Source organism: Cupressus sempervirens, chromosome 10 (genome assembly GCF_028749045.1).
Source record: "Cupressus sempervirens isolate cs-2001-9-10 chromosome 10, ASM2874904v1, whole genome shotgun sequence".
In the NCBI taxonomy this organism is placed as follows: domain Eukaryota; kingdom Viridiplantae; phylum Streptophyta; class Pinopsida; order Cupressales; family Cupressaceae; genus Cupressus; species Cupressus sempervirens.
Window position 1 is genome coordinate 569,198,890 of NC_143127.1, and position 20,236 is coordinate 569,219,125.

The 20,236-nt window shown below is 36.8% G+C and overlaps 1 protein-coding gene across 5 annotated transcripts in view; it reads left to right on the top strand.

The window, feature by feature from the left end:
* The window catches only part of LOC149535155 (immunoglobulin), a 141,916-nt gene that overhangs the window by 13,084 nt on the left and 108,596 nt on the right, over positions 1-20,236 (top strand). For all 5 annotated transcript variants that reach the window (XM_089806836.1, XM_089806840.1, XM_089806839.1 and 2 more), the window contains one exon: positions 12,979-13,056. In XM_089806836.1, the coding sequence (XP_089662962.1) occupies positions 12,979-13,056 (78 nt within the window). The remainder of the gene's footprint in view (positions 1-12,978; positions 13,057-20,236) is intronic.

A 20,236-nucleotide genomic window follows, 5' to 3' on the forward strand; every position in this document is an offset into this window, starting at 1 on the left:
TTGTTTGCAAAGTGTGTGTGCCCAAAGTATTAGTCTTTAGAATATTCCATCCTATGTTTTTATGGTGAGGGAAATTGAACTTTTGAACCTTATCTTTGTGGTTCAAGGTTCATGATTTCCAAGATAGATAAAACCGCCAACAGAGACGTGGTGACACAACTTGGAATGCCTCCTGCAAAAGATGTAAGGACATGCATTAAATGATGATTGTAAAAGGTGGTAGTGGGGTAGATTTGCAATGTGCAAGGAATATCGTGATCCATTGAAGGTTTTGACATGCCATTAAATCATTACTTTCCTTATAAGCTAGGGGAGCATGCCACTCAGGTCTGATTATAAATAAACCCTTTTCTTTTAAATAGCCATGATTGCTTGTAATTTTTTTGGGATGAAAGGGAAGGTGGCAAAGTGACATTTCTTCTTAGAGGTTTTCAAGAGCTGAAGCACAGGTGAGTCCAAAATTCATTTTTGAATTTCCCGTTTTTGGTTTCTCTTTTCAGTCTTTAGAAGCTTTTTTGGTTTCTTCCAGCCCTGAAAGGCCCAAAGAAAATAAATCAGTGCCTTTAATGATCTTCCTCCCAAAACTAGGGGATACTACATTAATGGATGAACATATTGAAAGGGTGGTTGCAAGGTTTGAGAAGGCTCTACTCGGGTTCATGGCAAACAGAGTATCTATGAGTGGTATAATACAGGCCTGTGGTTTCCCTGAAGCCGCATTATGTCCAAAGCTAGTTCTTGAGTGCTAAGACAAGTATGATACCACAAAAAGATGTATTAGGACTCACAATGTTAATCTTAGCTTATGTGAACTGTATTACTATCATGGGTGCTCTTAGGATTCCACCGAAGGAGATTTTTGAAGACTGGACTATAAGCTTCTCTTATTCCCAATTCACTACCAATACCAAGGATTTCAACAACATCATTGCTAAGAATTAGTTATTAAAACCTAAGAAAGGATGTTCCCTTATATTGCTTCCCCTAACTAGAGACTATATGATCCCAGAAGTAAGAGATATCATTATTTTGCTAAATAGGTTGAAAGGAAACGAACACACATTCTTATGGGAGAATTTGATGTACTTTTTCATGCAAACCATCCTAGGTGAAGGTGAGTATATTGATTGGGCAAAAGTTACTGTAGACAGGCTTCATGAAGAACTATTGCAAGTTTCTGGGATTGCTGGTTTCTACTTGTCTTCCTATTTGTTCTATATCATAGCCTGTTGTAGAGGATGGGACAAGTTGCCACACCAGATTTGGGCAAAAAATATGGCCATTTACGACTAATATCCTCTTTAGCAGAAGAAGAATAATTTTGAGAATTTTAGAAGAGTGGAAATCGTGCTCCTGACAAGACTTGTTTTTGAATTGCAAGGAAAAGAATGCAAGAGTCTGTCTTAAGAAGCCATTCAGTTAGTCACAATTTATGGCAGCTTTTTATTCAATTTCCAAAGTTCACGTACCTAAGAGTTGGTGGATTTCAAGGTGAACCTTTGAAATTGCCCAAATATTGCTTGGACAGGTATGTGTTAATTTAAATTTGTTGACAAATTCTTGACGTAGATAAAAATTGCAAGGCCATAAGGGGTTCCGGGTATGTTATTCCCATTGAACTCGGTCACTACCGTTGTAAAAGCATTCAGGATGCCTCAATGTTAAAACCTGAAATAAAAGCCATGAATTTAACCCCTTACCAAGCTAGGCCCAAATTTGACAGTAAATGTTTTGTTCAAACCCGGTTTGAACTAGAGCCCACATATACACGAGTCCTAAATAGAGGATTATTGGGCTGATTGTGAAGATGACTATGAAGTGAGAAAGATATTATGGTCAAGGTTCACCTTGAGGCAAATTGTTGACCTCAATTTGCATTTGGATATCTTTGGAGTAGAAGAGGCCGAAGGTGAAGTAGTCAACTCCAAATTTTTAGAACAAATTGAGGCTTTTCCCATACCCAAAATTAACTGGAGCAAGGAGGATGATCTCCAGATAAGGACCAACAATGTCGTGAGTAGGACAAAAAAATGGCTAAGAGAAAAGAGGATGCTAAAAATGAAAGAAACATGGCAAAATCCCCAAATAAACTCAACAACTTCTAGTTCAGCCTTACCCCTTGAGCATACTGATGAAATCATGCAATTTCCTCTTGTAGGTAACCTAGAATTTGAAATTGAAGTTGAACTTCCTGTACAGGAGCAGGGTCAGGCTCAAATTCAATCACCAACAAGGATTAATTGTTCGAGGAGTCAGAGGAAGAAGGCTGGAGAACTGGTCGTAGTGAACTTGGACGCAGAGGAAGGGGTTGGTGAACCTGTATTAGAACCTATCATGGGCAATTCAACAAGAATCATGGGATAGGGAGAAAAACAAGCAATGGATAGCGCTAATGTTCCCAATTCACTAGCCGTAGGAAATTCTATAGACCTTTAAACTGCACAAAACAAAGGTAATCCTAATACCCCAAAGTGGTTTGATCTTTCTTTCAGCAAGAGACGCGGCATCGTACTTGGAACTGTCCCTATGGAAGATATGGTTAACAAATGTATTGGATTGCTGATGTGTATAACCGGCTAATGATAAAGGACACGATGAATTTATGCCTTAGGATTATGTTGTTGAAAGAACCAACCTTGGATTAGCAACTAGGGCGGTTGACATGAAGATTTTTAGCACCAACAATCAGAATATTGCTAACTGAATATGGAAGGACTGGAAACATAAACGAGAACTGAATTAGTCTATGAGACTCATGGCAAAATATATCTACACCTTGCAAAATCTGGATGCTCTAGCTTTGCTAGATGCCACTTCAGCAGTAGATGTTACCAACCCTGCTAATCAGAAGTTCCTGGACCAAATGAAGAGAGATAGAGTGGTAGCTAGAATGTTCAATGACTGGATTGATTCGGTAATGTCTAATGGGGTGAATTATATTGCAAATTTTACTGAAACCAGGCTGCAAGCAAATAAGGTAACCAATGAGCTAGAATCTGAGCTTAGTGCTTGGGAGGTAGAAAATGTTAAATGAGACGAATACATCATGCAGATCAGCGAAGTCCAAACTTATTGTATGATGAAGTTCTTGACCAAAAATCCTGCAGGTAGTATAGATGAGCATCTCTTGTTTTTAGCCAGGGCTAATGTTGAATGGAGGAATGTTGTCATCGAGCAGGGTATGGATGAATCAGTAGACCTTAAGGAAGTAGAATGCCTCACAGAAATCATGGATGATGATATCAAGTGTATTGATATTAGATTAATGGAAAACAAAGAAAAGCCTGATTGCATAACCAAAAATAATAGCTTCTTTCCAAGATAAGATGGTGGTCATGAAGGAGATTTAGGAGGTCTTTGTCAAGGATTTCACCACCATCTCCGGGGTTGATTCAATGTTAAATTATATGCAGGGATCATCTTGAGGTCATGAGAGAAAGGTGGAACATTTCATAAAGTGAAAGAGATATGGAGGCTACGACTGAAACACATAGGAGTGCTGCATTAGAAGGAGCTAATTGGATTCATGGCTGCATATAAAGAATGGAAAGAATCAATTAGAGGAATTGTCGCTGATCAATAGTCACCTATCAACTCCTCTACCCCAGCTGACAGTTAGATAGAGAATTAAGGATCAATAGCCAATAGCTTGTTTTCTTTTTTGATATAGTTTTGTTTTAGCTATAGAATAGTTAGTAGTTAATCAACTCGTGCGCAAGTCAATTGTCAAAACTGAATCTTGGCCCTGCGAGGCTATTTAAGTACATTTTCAAGACTTTGAGTAGGTTGGCTCTCTGCGATTTCAAAAACTTATATTTTGATATTTTTTCTTTGGATCTGTTGGATATTATATAATGCAATATATGTGAAGTCTTGTGGTTTTATATATTGATTATCCGAATATTGGATCATGTGGTTCATAAATGCATGCAATTTATTTTCCTGTGGGAATGAATGCTATGTGAAGGTAATCTTTATTTCATTATATGAGATATTCATATCCAAAGTGACAGAGAGAAGTCAATTGCGTAAGTTTATTTTAGAATCATTGTGATAATTGGTCATGTGGCCTGTTGTTAACATGAGATTGAATGATCCTTTGATTTGCACTTTCTTTTCATATTGATGAGCTGAATGTTAAAGCCTCATGTTTTTTGGTTAAAAGTGCAATTTTAATCATTCTTTCACAATAAGAGCTAATTGTATAATCTTTCAAGAAGGGAGCTGCACCTAGCAAATGCAGAGAGCTTGCTAAGAAAGAACCTCAATCGTTAGTGCATATGTTTCTCCTGATAAAAGGGATAGAGTTTGTGGATTGGTTAAGATTTTAGAAGAAGGAAAAATTGTTCACTAACAACTTACAATCAATTCCTTCATGTGAAGAGAAGCCTTTGGCAACGAGATGGGCCTTGTACTTATCTAAAGTACCATCAACCTCATATTTGACTTTGTAGACCCATTTGCATCCGATTTTTTTTTTCCTGAAGGCATATTTAATAGAATCCAAGAGTTATTTTTCAACACACTATGATACTTAGTCTTCATAGCTTCTTCCCACTCAAGTCTCCCTTTCGCCTCTGTGTATGTTTGAGTTTCATACACACTATGAATGTTGGCCAATTTATAGAATCAGAAGGTTTTCTCTTCTTTTGAGCAATCTTACCCTCGATGAGCTCATTATCATGAAGATTGCCAATTGTCTTAGCCTACCTCTTAGGGTAGAGAGTAGAAGCGCTAACATTAGAAGCAGGAGGTGCAACAAGATCATCATCGTCAAACATAAGAACATAGGAATCTTAAGGAAAATTAGGTGCAGTTGTATGTCTAGGCAATCTTGCAGGAGAAGGAATTGGTGGAGAGGTAGGAACAGGAACAATTGGAGCCCTCCCATCAAGTGAACCTCATGAAAAACAGACAGCCAAGTCTAGAGCCTTGAGAGACTGGTTTTCAGAATCCATAAATAGAGGAGAGCTAAAATATCATTTGTTCCCCATCGAAGACAACATCATGATTGAAGATGAGACAATAAGTCTCGATGTCAACTAATTGGTAGGCTTTGTGATTATCACTATAGCCAGTTAGCATGAGTTTCTAGCTCTTGGCATTTAACTTGGTGCGTTTAGCATCAAGGATCTAGACAAAATTAGTGGAGACAAAAACTTTGCAATGGCTGGTTTCGGGCTTACGCCTGGCTATACAACTTTTGAACAACCACTATAGGAGAGTATTTAAGAAGATAGAAAATAGTGTGGACTGCTTCTACCCAAAATCCTTTGGAACACCGTTGTTAGACTAGACCATTCTGGTGATTGTGCAATTTCTATGCTCAATGCGATTGTTTTTCCTATGGGTGTAGAGTGTTGTAATTATCGTTTTACGTCATGTTCATAGAAATAGGAGAAGACAAAAGAACAAAATTCTCCCCCCATTGTTAGTTCTAAGAGTAATAATATGTTGGCCAAATTATTTTTCCACAAATGCTTTGAACTTTTGAAACAACACCTCTAATATTTGAAAAAGGAAATACACCTACATTTTATGACTAAAATCATCAACAAAATTTAAAAAATACTCGGACCCAGTAATAGGAGTGTCTGTAGATATCACCATAGACTATTTGTAATACCTTAGAAGCTTTGTAGGAGTCACCATCTATAAGTAAAAGGAGAGGGTGTTAAATCTATGAGTTTGGAGTGGATGGGCATGCAAAAGTCATCAATTGCAAGTGGATGCAAAATTCCAAGCCTCATCATCATTCCAAGATGCCCAAGCAACTTTTGGTACGAACTTCAAACATGAATATAATGACTTGGCGATGTTGCTAAGCTTAATCATGGAATGCCAACAATCAGTAATTTTTGAGCTGTAAATGTTCCATTTCATTGAATAAGTGACAGATGGAGTAAATACTGCGGATTGGTCAAGATTAATTAGTGACAACATAGATAAGCAATTGAGGAATTTGGAACATTGCGGATCATTCTATATGAGCTCCTACATTGTATACATGTTAGCAAGATTGACTAGATATGAAGTTGTGAGATGTAGGGGATCCAAAGGATGTGCTCTTGGACAACTTATGGTGTATGAATGCTATCCTTAACTGCCCTTGTGTAATATTGCTAATTTTTTAAGAGCTAATGATGCCTTAACAATGTATATTGTTAGATCTCATTAAGTCAGCCTTCACATGAGACTATCTCAAGAAGCAATAAAATTGATCCAAAAGTACGTCTCATGGTCCATCCAGTTCCCAATAGACAATTATATTTGACTTTAAGGGTTCTCTTGCTATCCCTCCATGCTTCGAAGATGCCTAACTGATAAGATGCTACTATTGGAGGTGACAAGGCGATTGACAACTTATGATGCCCATCACTATTAGCAGCAGAAGGTCAAGAAAAGAATTACAATTCTATTATCTCTCATTCTATGCAACAAGGTTAGATTTTGACCCCTAGGATAGAATAAGAATGGTGCCTGGCAAAAATAAAGGCACATGATGCAACTTGAAGACTATTCATATAAATGTTGTAGATGATTATGAAAAGAAGAAGAGCTTTGCAATACTACTTAGGATGAACAAAATATGTAGAATCCATCTAGCGTCAGATCAAGTAGAAGAGGACCCTATCGTAGTTTAGCCTGATTTTGATAAAGAGAAAAATAAGTCTATCTAGTTGTCTGATTGGTGTGGACCTTAAATAATAGACCTGGATACATTATTGAGGCTAATTACAGAATTTATAGGATGGTTGGTTGAGCACTACATCAACACATTGAAAACAAGGAATGTTAGCCTAACTTATAACGTAATGGGAGATCAAGAGCTCCATGATGCTATAACTGTGTAATCATTAGAAGTGTGCAATATCATTTCATAGGCACTCTTTAGGACCTTCTGCAAGAAGGAATTCCTAAAACCTAGGGAGACTCAGTATGTATCATACTTTATCCTTTTGTAGAGGATGCTTGAGTTGCAAGATGTGTTGCAATCAATTGTTAATGACAACAATTTGGAATGTGTGGCCTAGGCTGAAGATGGTGAATGAGGTGGTGAAGAATGAACTCTTTTGGGATGATGCCAAACATACTGTCTCCATCATTCCTTCAATCTTCACAATTATTAGATTTGGGGATTTTAATGCACCTTCAATTGTATGAGTGCATTGATTATATGCTTGGTCAAATGAATTTTGTTATGCGAGAGGACCCTACATTGCAATTCTATACTGAGCAAATTCAGCCGATCATTCATTGTAGATGAGAGAAGCTTAACACTCCCTTACACATTGTTGCCTATGCATTGAACCTAGAGTTGTACATGCAAATTCTAGATAGAGTTACACCTATACATGATTCTTAGGTGAAACAAGAATTCGTGAGTATCATTGACAAAATGTATCTTCCTAATGAGGTGAGCGAGATTCGTATTGGTTGGACAAAACTTGCCACTCTATGGAGATATTTTGAGGTAGTGAAGATAGATCTAGAGATTATGTCATGATAGGTCCCCAAGTTATGGTTGACTATGCATAGGCCTCAATCTTTGTTAACTACTCTAGCCATTTGCCATCCCAAGTTTCTAGTTCTTCTATTGTTGAGAGATATTGGTCTACTTATAGCTTCATCCACTCTATTAAGATAAAAAAGCTTTCTTCTAGGAGAGCTAAATAGAGAAGGCTGTGGTAGTGCATAGTTAGTTGCATCTCATTGACTACAACACATCTACATACAAGGAGAGTCCAACAATTAGATGCAATGTCAAGCCTAAAGAGCTAGCACAGATTGATGATGATGCTATAAAGATAGGGTTGGTTGGTATTTTTATGGATGAGCTTGTCGAGTCTAACAACTTGAGTGATGAGGACATTGAGGGCTATATGGAAGAAATAGAACAAAAAAAGGTCAACAAAACCTTAAGGTTTTTTATTGGCAAATGTCTTATGACGCCAACCGAGTCATTTCACTTGGACTCGTTGAATCATGGGCTAACTCATGACTTGGCAAGTCATGGCGAGTTATCTGCCTAATTCTTATGAGTCTAACCTAGAGTCAATTTGACTCGGGAAGTGTGTCTTGATTTGCGACTCGCCAAGACTGTGCGAGTCATGGGGAGTTTGGCAATTATGGCTGAATCACAATGTGTTTCTCCATTAATTTATTATTTAACAACGAGTTTTGTTTACAATACTTTTGTACATAATCTGTACAGTGACAAGTGAACATATCTAGAGTGATGATGGCTCTATTTTCATCTCGGTTTTTGTTTGTTGCAAAGACAAAATATAATGGGAGTGAGTTTAGACAACTTTACGGGCATGGAAGATGTTTTCTTGAGGTTTACTTTGTGTGGAGATGTTTCCATGGATGTACAATCCATAGTTACACCGTCCTAGGGGATAGTGAGACGTTGGGATGGGTGAACAAGCTTCTGAGTAGGGGGGATAGAGGGGCCTCAATTTGGCGATGATGGTGGGGGATGGGATGGGGGAGTTGTATACACTATATACCATATGCTAGTTATGAAGAGATGTATAACATTGACATTATGAGAGATACAATTGTAATATTAAAAATATCAATTTTCTAAAATTTAAATACTTCAACATTGCAATTATGATTAAACATTGAACATGAAAGTAGAACTTGAACATTGAATCGTAAATATTAGAAATTAAAAAACTTGAGTCAACAAAGCCAAATAATAGTCATAGATCTCAAATTTTCAAAAGTAGGAGTATCTCATCAATCATCATAACGATGATTACATTGAGTGAGTGCAACATAATGTCAATATGATATTCAATGTTCATATATCAAAACAAGTACAGATTACATGATCAACATGCTAAGGGCCAAGGCCTAAAATGTAGCGAAGGATGCCTCTAATCAACCATTGGGAGGTCAACAAGCTTGTTATCATTGGAACTATCAGACTCTCCAAGGTTAAGAGTTGCGAATGTAACACTAATCAGCCGTGCATTTGTAGTATTCTCATCGTTGTCAATCTGTGATGGCTCTACATTCCATTATGCTGCAGGCCTCTCCTTGTACATGCGTGTGTTGTGATCATTCATACGCAAGATACTATGTATAGCCACTAGCTTCTCTGTTCTTTGAGAGGTAAGCCTGTTCCTCTCGATGGAGTGGATAAAGCTATATGTAGAATAGTTCCTCTCAGAAGTTGAAGAACTAGACACCTGACAGAGCAATCGAATGACTAGTGTGAGAAAAGTCGAGAAGTAAAGCCTTAAGTTCCCCTAAAGATAAAACATATTATTATTATTAAATAGGCTATGAAACTGAGGAAATAGATACATGAGACAACAAGTGAATAACTAGTGTGGTAGTTATTGATTTCAGTCCATGACAAGTCCACCACAAAATTGTATCCTACCATCCCATAGTTTTTAGGTCCACCTTTGTTGCAGCCATATAACCCCTAAGAGTAGCGAATTCGGTCCACTTAAGGCGAACCTTTCTACTGTCTCAGAGTCATACATCCTATCAATGCACTTGAGGAACCATTCCTTCACCTACAAAATAAAAAATTCAAATTATTGGCAAAAATAAGATGGTAGTTATGAAAAAGTTCAAGTATCAAGATGTATAATAGTATAAGATAAATATGTATATCACCTCTTCATCCTGAATCGATGTGACTCTACTAGGCCTAGGCATGCACCACTTGAAACTTAATGCATAAGAAATCATATGCAGGGGAGGGTTTAGGTTGTCCAATCTGCGATAAATGATAGACCAGATGTGCTCATTGTAGAATGCCAAACTTGGATCCCTCTCTCACACAATTGCCCTCATATGGCGAAGCATAGGGCTAGTCACATCCCTATCCCCATATCGGATGACCTGGAAAACTAGAGCGATGATAGAGACTGTGTATTTTGCATCACTCCAAAATACATCTGTCTTCACTATCTCCTTCATTTTCATCCCCCACTCTGTCCTGGATCCATCCTACCTATTCCACTCACTCATCATAACCATGAGTTGTAGTGGCTCATACAACACGATCATTCTGTCCAAAAGAATGAAGTAAGATGCATTTCTGGTCTCAAAACTTTTTTCTTGTGAAGCTCGTAAAGAGAGCATGTGAAATTTGGTGGTTGTAAATATACATTTGCTTAACTCTAGCACCATTGACCACTCCTTTAATCCAATCAATCTTCCCCATGTCCTTGAGTGCATTGTTCATTGCATGCACACAACATGGAGTTTACCAAATATGTCTATATGCATCAGCCACCTCTTGGAGCACATTTTGTGGCCCAATCTCCTCTATAGCTTTCCGAAGGATGGAAAGCTGAAAATCAACATCCTTTCACCACCTTGTACAATCAACTGCCCTGAGAAAGAATGGGCCATGTAAGCATGTAACTATGATATTGATGAGGGGATAGTTCTTAATGTGCGTCCACCAATCCATGAAAATGTTGCATTGCGAGTTCTCCCAAATTGCTCTCATGGTCTACGTTGTTTTACAGATCTTGGCATACTCATTATCCAAGACTGTGGCTGGTCTTTAATTTGCGCTCACCTGGTGGCACAAATGATGGTCTTCCCCCCTTCGCAGCCATATGCATCATCTCCTTATAATAAGGAGATTGAGCTATATGAAGTGGTATGCTATTGGAAAAAAATTAATCTACTAATGGATACATCTATCTCCTCTTTCATGTGTGCATTAAATAAATCTGCTATGTTGTTACTTTCCATTGTCACCATCCGTTTCCACTTGCTCGGTTCTTTTTCAGCCATGACACTAAAAGTAGAAGGAGATCCCGAAGCTGCCCTTGTAAATGATGACGCTTTCAGCTGCGATCTTAGAGATAAAACATGTGGCTGTCCTTCTAATTGCTGCTCATGTGATTGCTGAATACATTGAATTTGTTGCCTTCTAGATATGGTAGTAGACATTTCAATCCCCAAGTCATCTAAAATTCCCCAAAGCTTGCCGAATTCAATTCTATAATGCAAATTTTTATGCGCTTCAAAAATTCACATGCTCCCACACCTTTTCCTATCCAAAAGAGGAATTATCCATTCACTTTACTGATGCTACCAAATCATTCTGTACCACATATGCTGCATTTCCACTCACTTGTGCCACCACCTGCTTGTGTTGGAGCATCTATCCTAATTTCAAACTGTCTAAGAGGTGATGTAGGATAATATTTATCCTTAGTCCACTTTTTCAAAAGTGTGAGAGGAGCAATTGGTAGATCGTGGACTAGGTGGCCAATTATCTGTGGATTGAGATTCAGTTTGCTCATCTCCTTCATTGCTTTCATCATCATGCTCAAGTTCATATTCCTTGCTACCATGAAAATGAGTTTCCAAGTTCATCTTATCATCACTGCTACTTGTTTCATGACTGTGGGAGCTCATTTTGACACAACATTTCACCAAATGAAAAAAAAAAACAATAAATACATAGTTTCAGCCTATGCCCTTCTTCAGAACAACAAAATTTAAGGTTAAAATTTAAGCAACAAGAATTTTTAATTGAAACAACCAGAATCTACTTCAGTCTACAAATGAAATTCAAATAACTATAACAAAAAAAAATAACAAGAAATATAAAACTAAAAGCAATGAAAAATCAGTGAGAAACCCTTTTGCTTGAAAAATCTCTTCAACAAGGTGAAGAATCTTTCTCCTCTTCTTCTTGCTCCTTAATACTCCTCTTTGCCTTGCAATCACTCTTTTCACTCTTACAAGCACCCTTTTCTCAACTCCTCACTCTTCTTCTTACTGCTGGTGCAAACAATAAGAAACCCAAAATGAATGCAAATGAAGCCACATAGTGAATGCAAGCAATTTAACACAAGTAATGGGCCCCACATGGCCTAGGGTAAAAAAATGACTAATAGAATATAAGTGAAATGTATTTTTTTTAAATTTTCTTTTTCTTTTTTTCTGTGACGAGGGATGTCCGGGCAATCCCCTGGAGGGGTTGAGGGATACTTCCCCGGTCTCCCTATCTCCTTTGAGACGATGACATTTGGTGGTGCCGTTGGAGACGCCAAAACAACATACCCCTGCGCCTGATGTGTCCCTGTCTCCGAGATGTGGAGGTTTTGGGGGGATGTGTCCCTGTGTTACATAGATGTACACAAATGGTGATGCACCTTTATTTTGAATTTATTTTTGGGGATTGTGAAGGGATGTTTTGCCCTTGTCTCAAGTTTTTGGGACGTCCTATCTGTCCAATATGACTCTTAAATTGCAAAGGCATGATTAGCTCTTAGCAATGCAAGATAGTAAAGGGAACTGGTTAACCATTAATAAAATTTTAAAACATAAACCAGCAACAAAATAGCTAAACTTATTTTAAGATGTTTAATAATATAATATAATATAATATAGAAGTAAAATGATTTATCTGTCGCTGTATGTTTTAATAGTTTGAGTGAGTCTCATATAGGAGTCATTGTTAATGTCAAAAATAAACCCATTCTTGCATTTATAGATTACTCATTGTTTGTGTGGCACAATATGCATAAAACATAGTTTGTAATGAAAATGGTTTTAGTGTGTATAAAATGAAGCCATAGACTCCAATGTACTGATGCATTTATAGAAGGGAATAATCCTATAAAAATGTCTTATGATGGTCAATGGATTGCTGATGTAAGCTTTTTCATTTGTTGTTTATTTGAATTTGCAATTTTTAAATAATGCTATAAGAATGACAACAGTGACATCCTCCCATTTTAGTTTGGAACAATAAAATGTCATGATCATATGATTTTTGTTAGTCTGCCTCTGAAACATTTTAACGTTTGGGCCACTATAATTTTTTCTGTTTAAATAAATTTAGTGAAGAATGCAGCACATATAATATATATAAATGTCATGAAAGTATTTGAAAAATTCATATATGTTTGAGTTCCATTGCCTTGACTTTTTTTTCTCTTTTAATCTTATGTTATTTATTGGTGGATACATATATAGGGGAACATGCAATCTTTGCTTCGACTCCAACTTCCATTGTCTCTAACATGACACTTGGTCCTGGATCTACTAAATCATGTAAGTTAACTTTTTTTGTATTCTCATTATTAATTATTATTATATCAATCATTGCATAATTAAATTTGAAAATTTGAAAATTTTCTGTTGTTATTGTAAATAAGTCTTCGAGAATTAAAAAGTAATTCTGTTATTTGTGAAGAAATGACTTTTGAAGTGTTTATGACATGCATTGTAGTCATGCTTGCAAAAGTGCAAAGGTAGAGAGAAATATAGAAAATAATAAATATATTTGAGCAAAAGCACAAAAGAATTGTCATAGTGATTTCCTTCGAAGAAAATACCTTAAATCATGTAGAGTATGAGTTTTTCCTTCATTTGTAGATTTTTGAGTTTAGGAAAGTAGAAGTTGAAAACTGAAGTTTATTAAGATCATAGTTGGCAAAAACTTGCTAAGGCCTGAATTTGTTTTGTGAAAAACTTGACCAATTTTTAGGAAAAAACTCGGGAACTTAAAAAAGTAAAAAAAAAAAAACCTGCTTAAATATAATCAGATATGCATTTTAAAAAAAAAATTTCAATGAGAAGATGCATTCAATGAATCAATTAATGAGAACACAAAATAACCAAGCTTAGTTAATAAATATTTAATCCAAAAGTGGGTACAAAATTGCATTCACATGCGGAGTGCTGATGGCTGGAAGCAAAATAGTAAATAGTTTCTGTAAAACTAGAAATAAATACATCATTACAAATACATCTTCCTCTTCCCAACTCTACTAACAAATAAGGGAGATAAAGTATGTTGAAATGTGATGTAGCTTCAAGCAAGACCTTCTCTCTGTGTATGTGCCTACTGCATCTCACCAGCACTTAGTAGCTTCTAAGCAATTTTGATTTTCTCTACTGAAGACAGTTTTTAGCAATTTTGGTGTGTGCGTGCTCTGCTCGATGGTTGGTCATCAGTCAACTCTCAGCAGTGATATTATTCTTCATATATATCATTATACTTCTCCAACTTCTTATCGCCATCCATCTCATGGTATTCCACGTGTGTGTATTTTGTCGGGAGCCATCTTTATTGAATCATGTGTTCTCCCCATGTCATTAGTGATGGGTTTGTAGTGGCTTATTTGGTCTTGTTGTAGTCTTTATCAACATATCTTTTCCTTGCTACCTTACTTGAGATTTTATCTTGTTTATTTCTGAGAGAGAAAGTATTTGATATAAGGCTTTGCAGCTGAATCAAATTGTGAAAGACTTTGAGAAGTATTCTTTATTTGATAATTAAGGCATCATTTTGTGGGGCTGGGTTGTTTCCCTCGGAGAGGAGGATTTTTCCCAGTATAAAAAGGTTCTGTGTTTTGTTTTGTTTTGTTATTGCTCTCAATCTCGTTGAAAGGTAACATGGTATCAGAACCAGATTGCTGAAGATCTAATTTGAACCATGTTGCTCAATTTTTATCTTTATATCTCTTAGTATTTAAAGATGGTGAATGAGCTAAAAGTTGAGGATAGATTGGAGGATTCCTCAAACTTTGCATCTTGGAAACCCAAAATCCTAGATGCTTAGAAGAAAATGATTTATTGGATTATGCTACCTCTGTTGTTTCTGAACCTTTTGATGAGTTTGCTAAATCTGGAGGAAAAAACAAAGTTTTGGCTAGAAAGATCCTGATAGATTTTGTGAAAGATAATTTGATTCCAGTCATCTCCAAAGTAGTTTCAGCTAAGGAGATGTTTGATACCTTGAAGGAGTTATATGAAATCAATAACACCAGCAAGGCTCTTGCCTTGAGAAGTCTGTTATTGCTTGTTAAGATGTCTAAAGGAGAAACTGTGGTTTCTTACTTCATGAAAATCACAGATCTAAAAGATCAACTTGCTGCCACAGGGAATCTTTTGGTGACAAGGATTTGGCAATAATTGCTAGCTATGAATGGTCTCCCTTGCTTGTGGGAATCATTCATTCAAGGCATCAGTGGTAAAGGCGAAATTCCCAAGTTTGATCATTTAAGAGGAGATTGTGTTCAAGAAGAATGCAGGCAAGAAGCAAGAGGTATTAATTAGAAATCCTTCTTTGAGGATGATCATGTACTTCCTATTCATACATCTAAAGGAAAAAAGAAAAAAGGAAATTTTAAAAGGTTCAAAGAGAAAGGTATTGATTACTCTCCTGACATCAAGAAAAAAAAGAAATCTCTCTCACATTCAGTGCTTCAGATGTGATAAGTTTGGCCATTATGGTAGAGATTGTCATGTGAAACCAAAACCATCTCATGGAGCTTCTATTGTAGATGTGGAGAACTCTTCTTCGAAAAAGGAACTTTGCAAAAATTCTGAAGTTTTTCTTTTTGTTCCTGCTCTTTCCAAAAATATTCCCTCTTAACAGTAATTTGAGAAGTGACCCCACCATGTCTCAGGTGTTTAGAGGAAAACCAATATAGTTAACCTCCTCTCTTGCTAGCCATGATGAATCTTCTACTAGCCTCCCTTTCCATTTGACCAGATACTCTTCATAAGTTTTGTTCCTTATACTTCTACTAACGAGTGTCTAGTATCTCCTCAATCTCCTTTGTAGCCGAACTAGCTGTTGGAATACTCCGCTGCGCTTCTACAACTTCATCTCCATCACCTCGTTCATATATTTTGTTAAATCCGAAATGTTAAATACTGATGAAATATTCAATTCAACAGAAAACTCCACTTCATAGGCATCTCCAGAATCATGTCTTTTCACCATCTTGCATGGTCCAAACTTCTTCATTTTTAGCTTATTATATATACCCACTGGAAAACGCTCCTTTCTCAAATGAACCATGACTTTATCTCCAATTTGAAATTCGTTATACCTCCTTTTCACATCTGCCTTAGCTTTATACTGTATATTTATTTTAATTATGTGTTTCCTCACCTCCTCATGGATATTCTTCAAATTTTCAACAAATTCTTCTGCTTCAGCACTACTCATTTCTCTTTTATCCAATCGCCTCAATTTAGAAGCTTTTCTAGGATTACTCCCATATACAATCTGGAATGGTGATTTTCCAGTACTCCTATTGACAAAATTATTATATGCAAATTCCACCTGTAGTAAAATTAGATCCCAACCCTTTGGTTTATCTCCAACCAAGCATCTTAGCGAATTCCCCAAACTCTGATTCACAACTTTGGTATCTCAATCAGAAACTATGCTCTTTGGCAGACTATGTAGTCTCACAACTTCTCAAAAAAATCTCTGCTACATGAACAACATCAATTGTCTTCTTGTAGGGAATGAAATGTGCCATTTTTGAAAATCTGTCAACCACCACAAATATGGAATCACACCCTCATTGTGTCTCTGGTAAACCAAGAACAAAATCCATGCTGACATCCTCCCATGACTTCTTTGGTATAGATAATGGCTGATACAACCCAGTATTCTGCTTCACTCCTTTTGCCATCTGACATACTCTGCACCTGTGGTAAAATCAGATCCCAACCCTTTGGTTTATCTCCAATCAAGCATCTCAGTAAATTCCTCAAACTCTGATTCACAACTTTAGTATCTTAATCAGAAACTGTACTCTTTGGCAGACTATGTAGTCTCACAACTTCTCTGAAAAAAACTCTGCTACATGAACAACATCAGTTGTCTTCTTGTAGGGAATGAAATGTGTCATTTTTGAAAACCTGTCAACCACCACAAATATGGAATCACACCCTCATTGTGTCTTTGGTAAACTAAGAACAAAATCAATGCTGATATCCTCCCACGACTTCTTTGGTATAGGTAATGGTTGATACAACCCAGTATTCTGCTTCACTCCTTTTGCCATCTGACATACTCTGCAACTCTGCACAAACTAATTCACATCTTGCTGCAACCATGACTAATAATAATTCTCAGCAACCAAAGCAATGGTCTTATCTCTACCAAAGTGTCCAACCAACCTCCACTATGCTTCTCCTTAATGAGATTCTCTCTCATAGAACTTAGAGGAATGCACAACTGACTTCCTTTTAACAACATACCATCTTGGATAATGAAATCCAACCACTTTGTCTTGTTAAGTGTAATTGGTTTTGTACAAGCCTTCCTAGCTTTGCAAAATCAAGGTCCTCTGGATACAAGTTCTTGAGTTCCTTGAACCCAACCACCTCAATCTGCATCTCCGTTAGCAAAAGTTGTCTTCTACTAAGAGCATCTGCAACTCTCTTAGACGTCCCACTCCTATGTTTCAAAACAAATGTATAACTTTGCAAAAACTCAACCCACTTCAAATGCCTTTGGTTCAGTTTTCCTTAACTATTCAAATATTGCAAATCTTGATGATCAATATACAAAATAAACTCCTTAGGAAGAAGATAGTGTCTCCACTCCTTCAATGCCTGAACTATAGCATAAAATTCATGATCATAAACAAAATATTTTCTTTTAGCATCATTTAACTTCTCACTGAAATAAGCAAGAGGTCTACCTTCTGGACTCAAAACAACTATTGTAGTACAACTAGCATCATGGTCTACTTAAAACACCTTGTTAAAATTTGGAAGTGCTAGAGCAGGCTGCTTTATAACTTTTTCGTTCAACAGATTAAACTCTTATCTACTTGTACAATCCACTTAAATTCTTTCCCATCTCCTCTCATTGTCTCAGTCAAAGGCCCACAAATATTGCCAAAACCTCTGATAAACTTGCTGTAAAAACTAACAAGTCCATGAAAATATCTTACCTCTGTTGCACTTTCTCAGGGTCCATTTTCAAACCTTTTGTTGAGACTACAAATCCCAAGTTCACTAACTCTTTTTTCACAAAACAGCACTTCAAATTTATCAGCAACTTTTCTTCCCTCAACTTATCAAACACCTTACGAATGTGCATCAAATGCTCCTCCAATGTCTTACTAAAGATCAATATATCATTCAGGTAAACAATAACAAACTTACTCAGAAACTCCTTTAGTACCTCATTCATGAGCCTCATGAAAGTGCTTGGTGCATTGGTTAGCCCAAAAGGCATGACTAACCACTTGTACAATCCTTCCTTCTCTTGAAGGCAATCTTCCACTCATCTCCTTCTCTGATGTGAATATGGTGGTACCCACTCTTTAGATCTATCTTCAAGAATGCACAGCTCCACTCAAATAGTTCATAATATCATCCATCCTTGGCAATGGAAATCTGTACTTGATTTTTATCTTGTTGATAGCTCGTGAATCTGTGCACATCCTCCATTCTCCATTCTTCTTTGGTTCTAATACTGCAGGTACAACACATGTACTCAGACTATCTTGAATAAACCTTTTCTGCAACAACTCATGCACTTGTGATCAACTCTTCACTTTCTGCTAGTGTCATTCTGTGCGCTGCCTTGTTTGGCAAACTGACTCCTGGAATCAAATCAATTTTGTGATTGATCTTCCTTAATGGGGGTAAATCCATTTAGTACATTATCTGACACAATATCAAGAAACTCTCCCAACAAATCTGCAACTTCTGCAGGTACCTCCTCTACTTCTTCTTTACCATCTTCAGGGATTACAACAAAACACATATGCTCATGCTTCATACCTTGGAGAAACTCCTTTCCATCAACAAAACATATTCTGGCAACACTACATACCTTTTCTTCTTCCTGCTCCAACGACTTCAACTTATATTTCACTCTATCCTTTGTCATAGTGTAGGTATTTGCTCCCCCTCATGTACAACATGCCCATCAAACTGCCATGACCTACCCAACAACATATGACATATGTCCATAGGTATAATATCACAAAGCACCTCATCCTGGCAGCTTCCAATCTTGAATTTCACTAGGCACTGCTCATTGAACATGACCTTGTGGTCATTGTGCACCCAGGCAATATGGTATGGACACAGGTTGTAATATTCCTTTCCGGATATTTTACCAAAAACCCGAGATATATGCTTGCAGATTTAAATCCGAACAGTAAACCAATATCCAATATAAATTTCAGAATTTAAATCAATTTCTAATCAGCAGATTTACATACAATAAAACTCAGAAAAGCTTTGTTTATTCCTCCAATGTTCAAAAAGTGCATATATAAACCAGGAGTTAACTTAGATAACCATCAAATGCATTACTGTATTTTACAGCAACAATACAATAACATGCAAATATCCAGATGATCCAATCTTACAAACAGTAAAAACAATCAGATTGGCAAATATAGATAAAACCTGTAAGAAGGCTAGGTTTGCATCCAACCTCCAAATCTTCTTCAAGGGTTTGCGTCCTCGAAGAAATAACCAACAACTGTTTCCAGCTCCCAGATTAATATTTGTTTTAAATATTATATCTTCACATATGCTCTCATGCGGAGCTTGTTGTACCTTTATCACTTTTCCCAATATGATGCACGCTCATTCAAGCAATGTGGGATAAAGCACCTTTTTTGTCCTTTAGTCACTTAAGTGAACATAGTACCTTTTTAAATAAAGTGGCAATTTAAATGAACTTTAATAGTCACTTAGTAAACCATATAGTCTTCAGGCATTAAAATAGCTGACTAAATGAACTCTGATAAGCATGTGCAATAGCTTGTTGGAAAGTTCTCGGCAAGACACTTCCAACCCAGCACTAAGGTACCAAAAATACTGAGCTCTAATTACTTACTAAAAATAGTAAGCATCTGGACAACCTATCAAAATTGCTCTGATGGGTTTGGAATTGGAAATATCTATGCCAAATCTTGAACTGAACCCCGTAAAGAACCTTTTCGCCCCAAAACCTAGGCAAAGGGGGCTGGCAACATAGAATTATAATGTCCCAGAAAAAAGGGGACATTACATGGGTGTTTCTGCCTCTTGAGATTTAATTTGGCGACTATCTTTTTGACACCAGATTGTCAATACTTCCACCATCAATAATCACATCACAACATTTATCTTCACATTTGCACCTGGTGCAAAACAATCTCCTCCTTTGATTAGGTTCATTTTCACCACTCAATAAGAGTCTCCTATTAATTGGGACTTGTTCTCTTTCAACGTCTTTAGAATGGGATTATTTGGCATCTTCATCAACATGCAAAACTCTGGCCTAGCCTTTGGTTTGCCGATCTGTCCTTCCTTGGCACTGGAAACATTCAAATGCTCTATGTCCTTCCTCTCCATAGTGAAATATTTTCCATGAAAACCTCTCTTCTAGATCCTTGCCCTCTTCCTCTTCCTCATTGATCCTTGTTCTGTTCATGGAAATGATTGGAATTGTTTCTCCTTTGGTTCT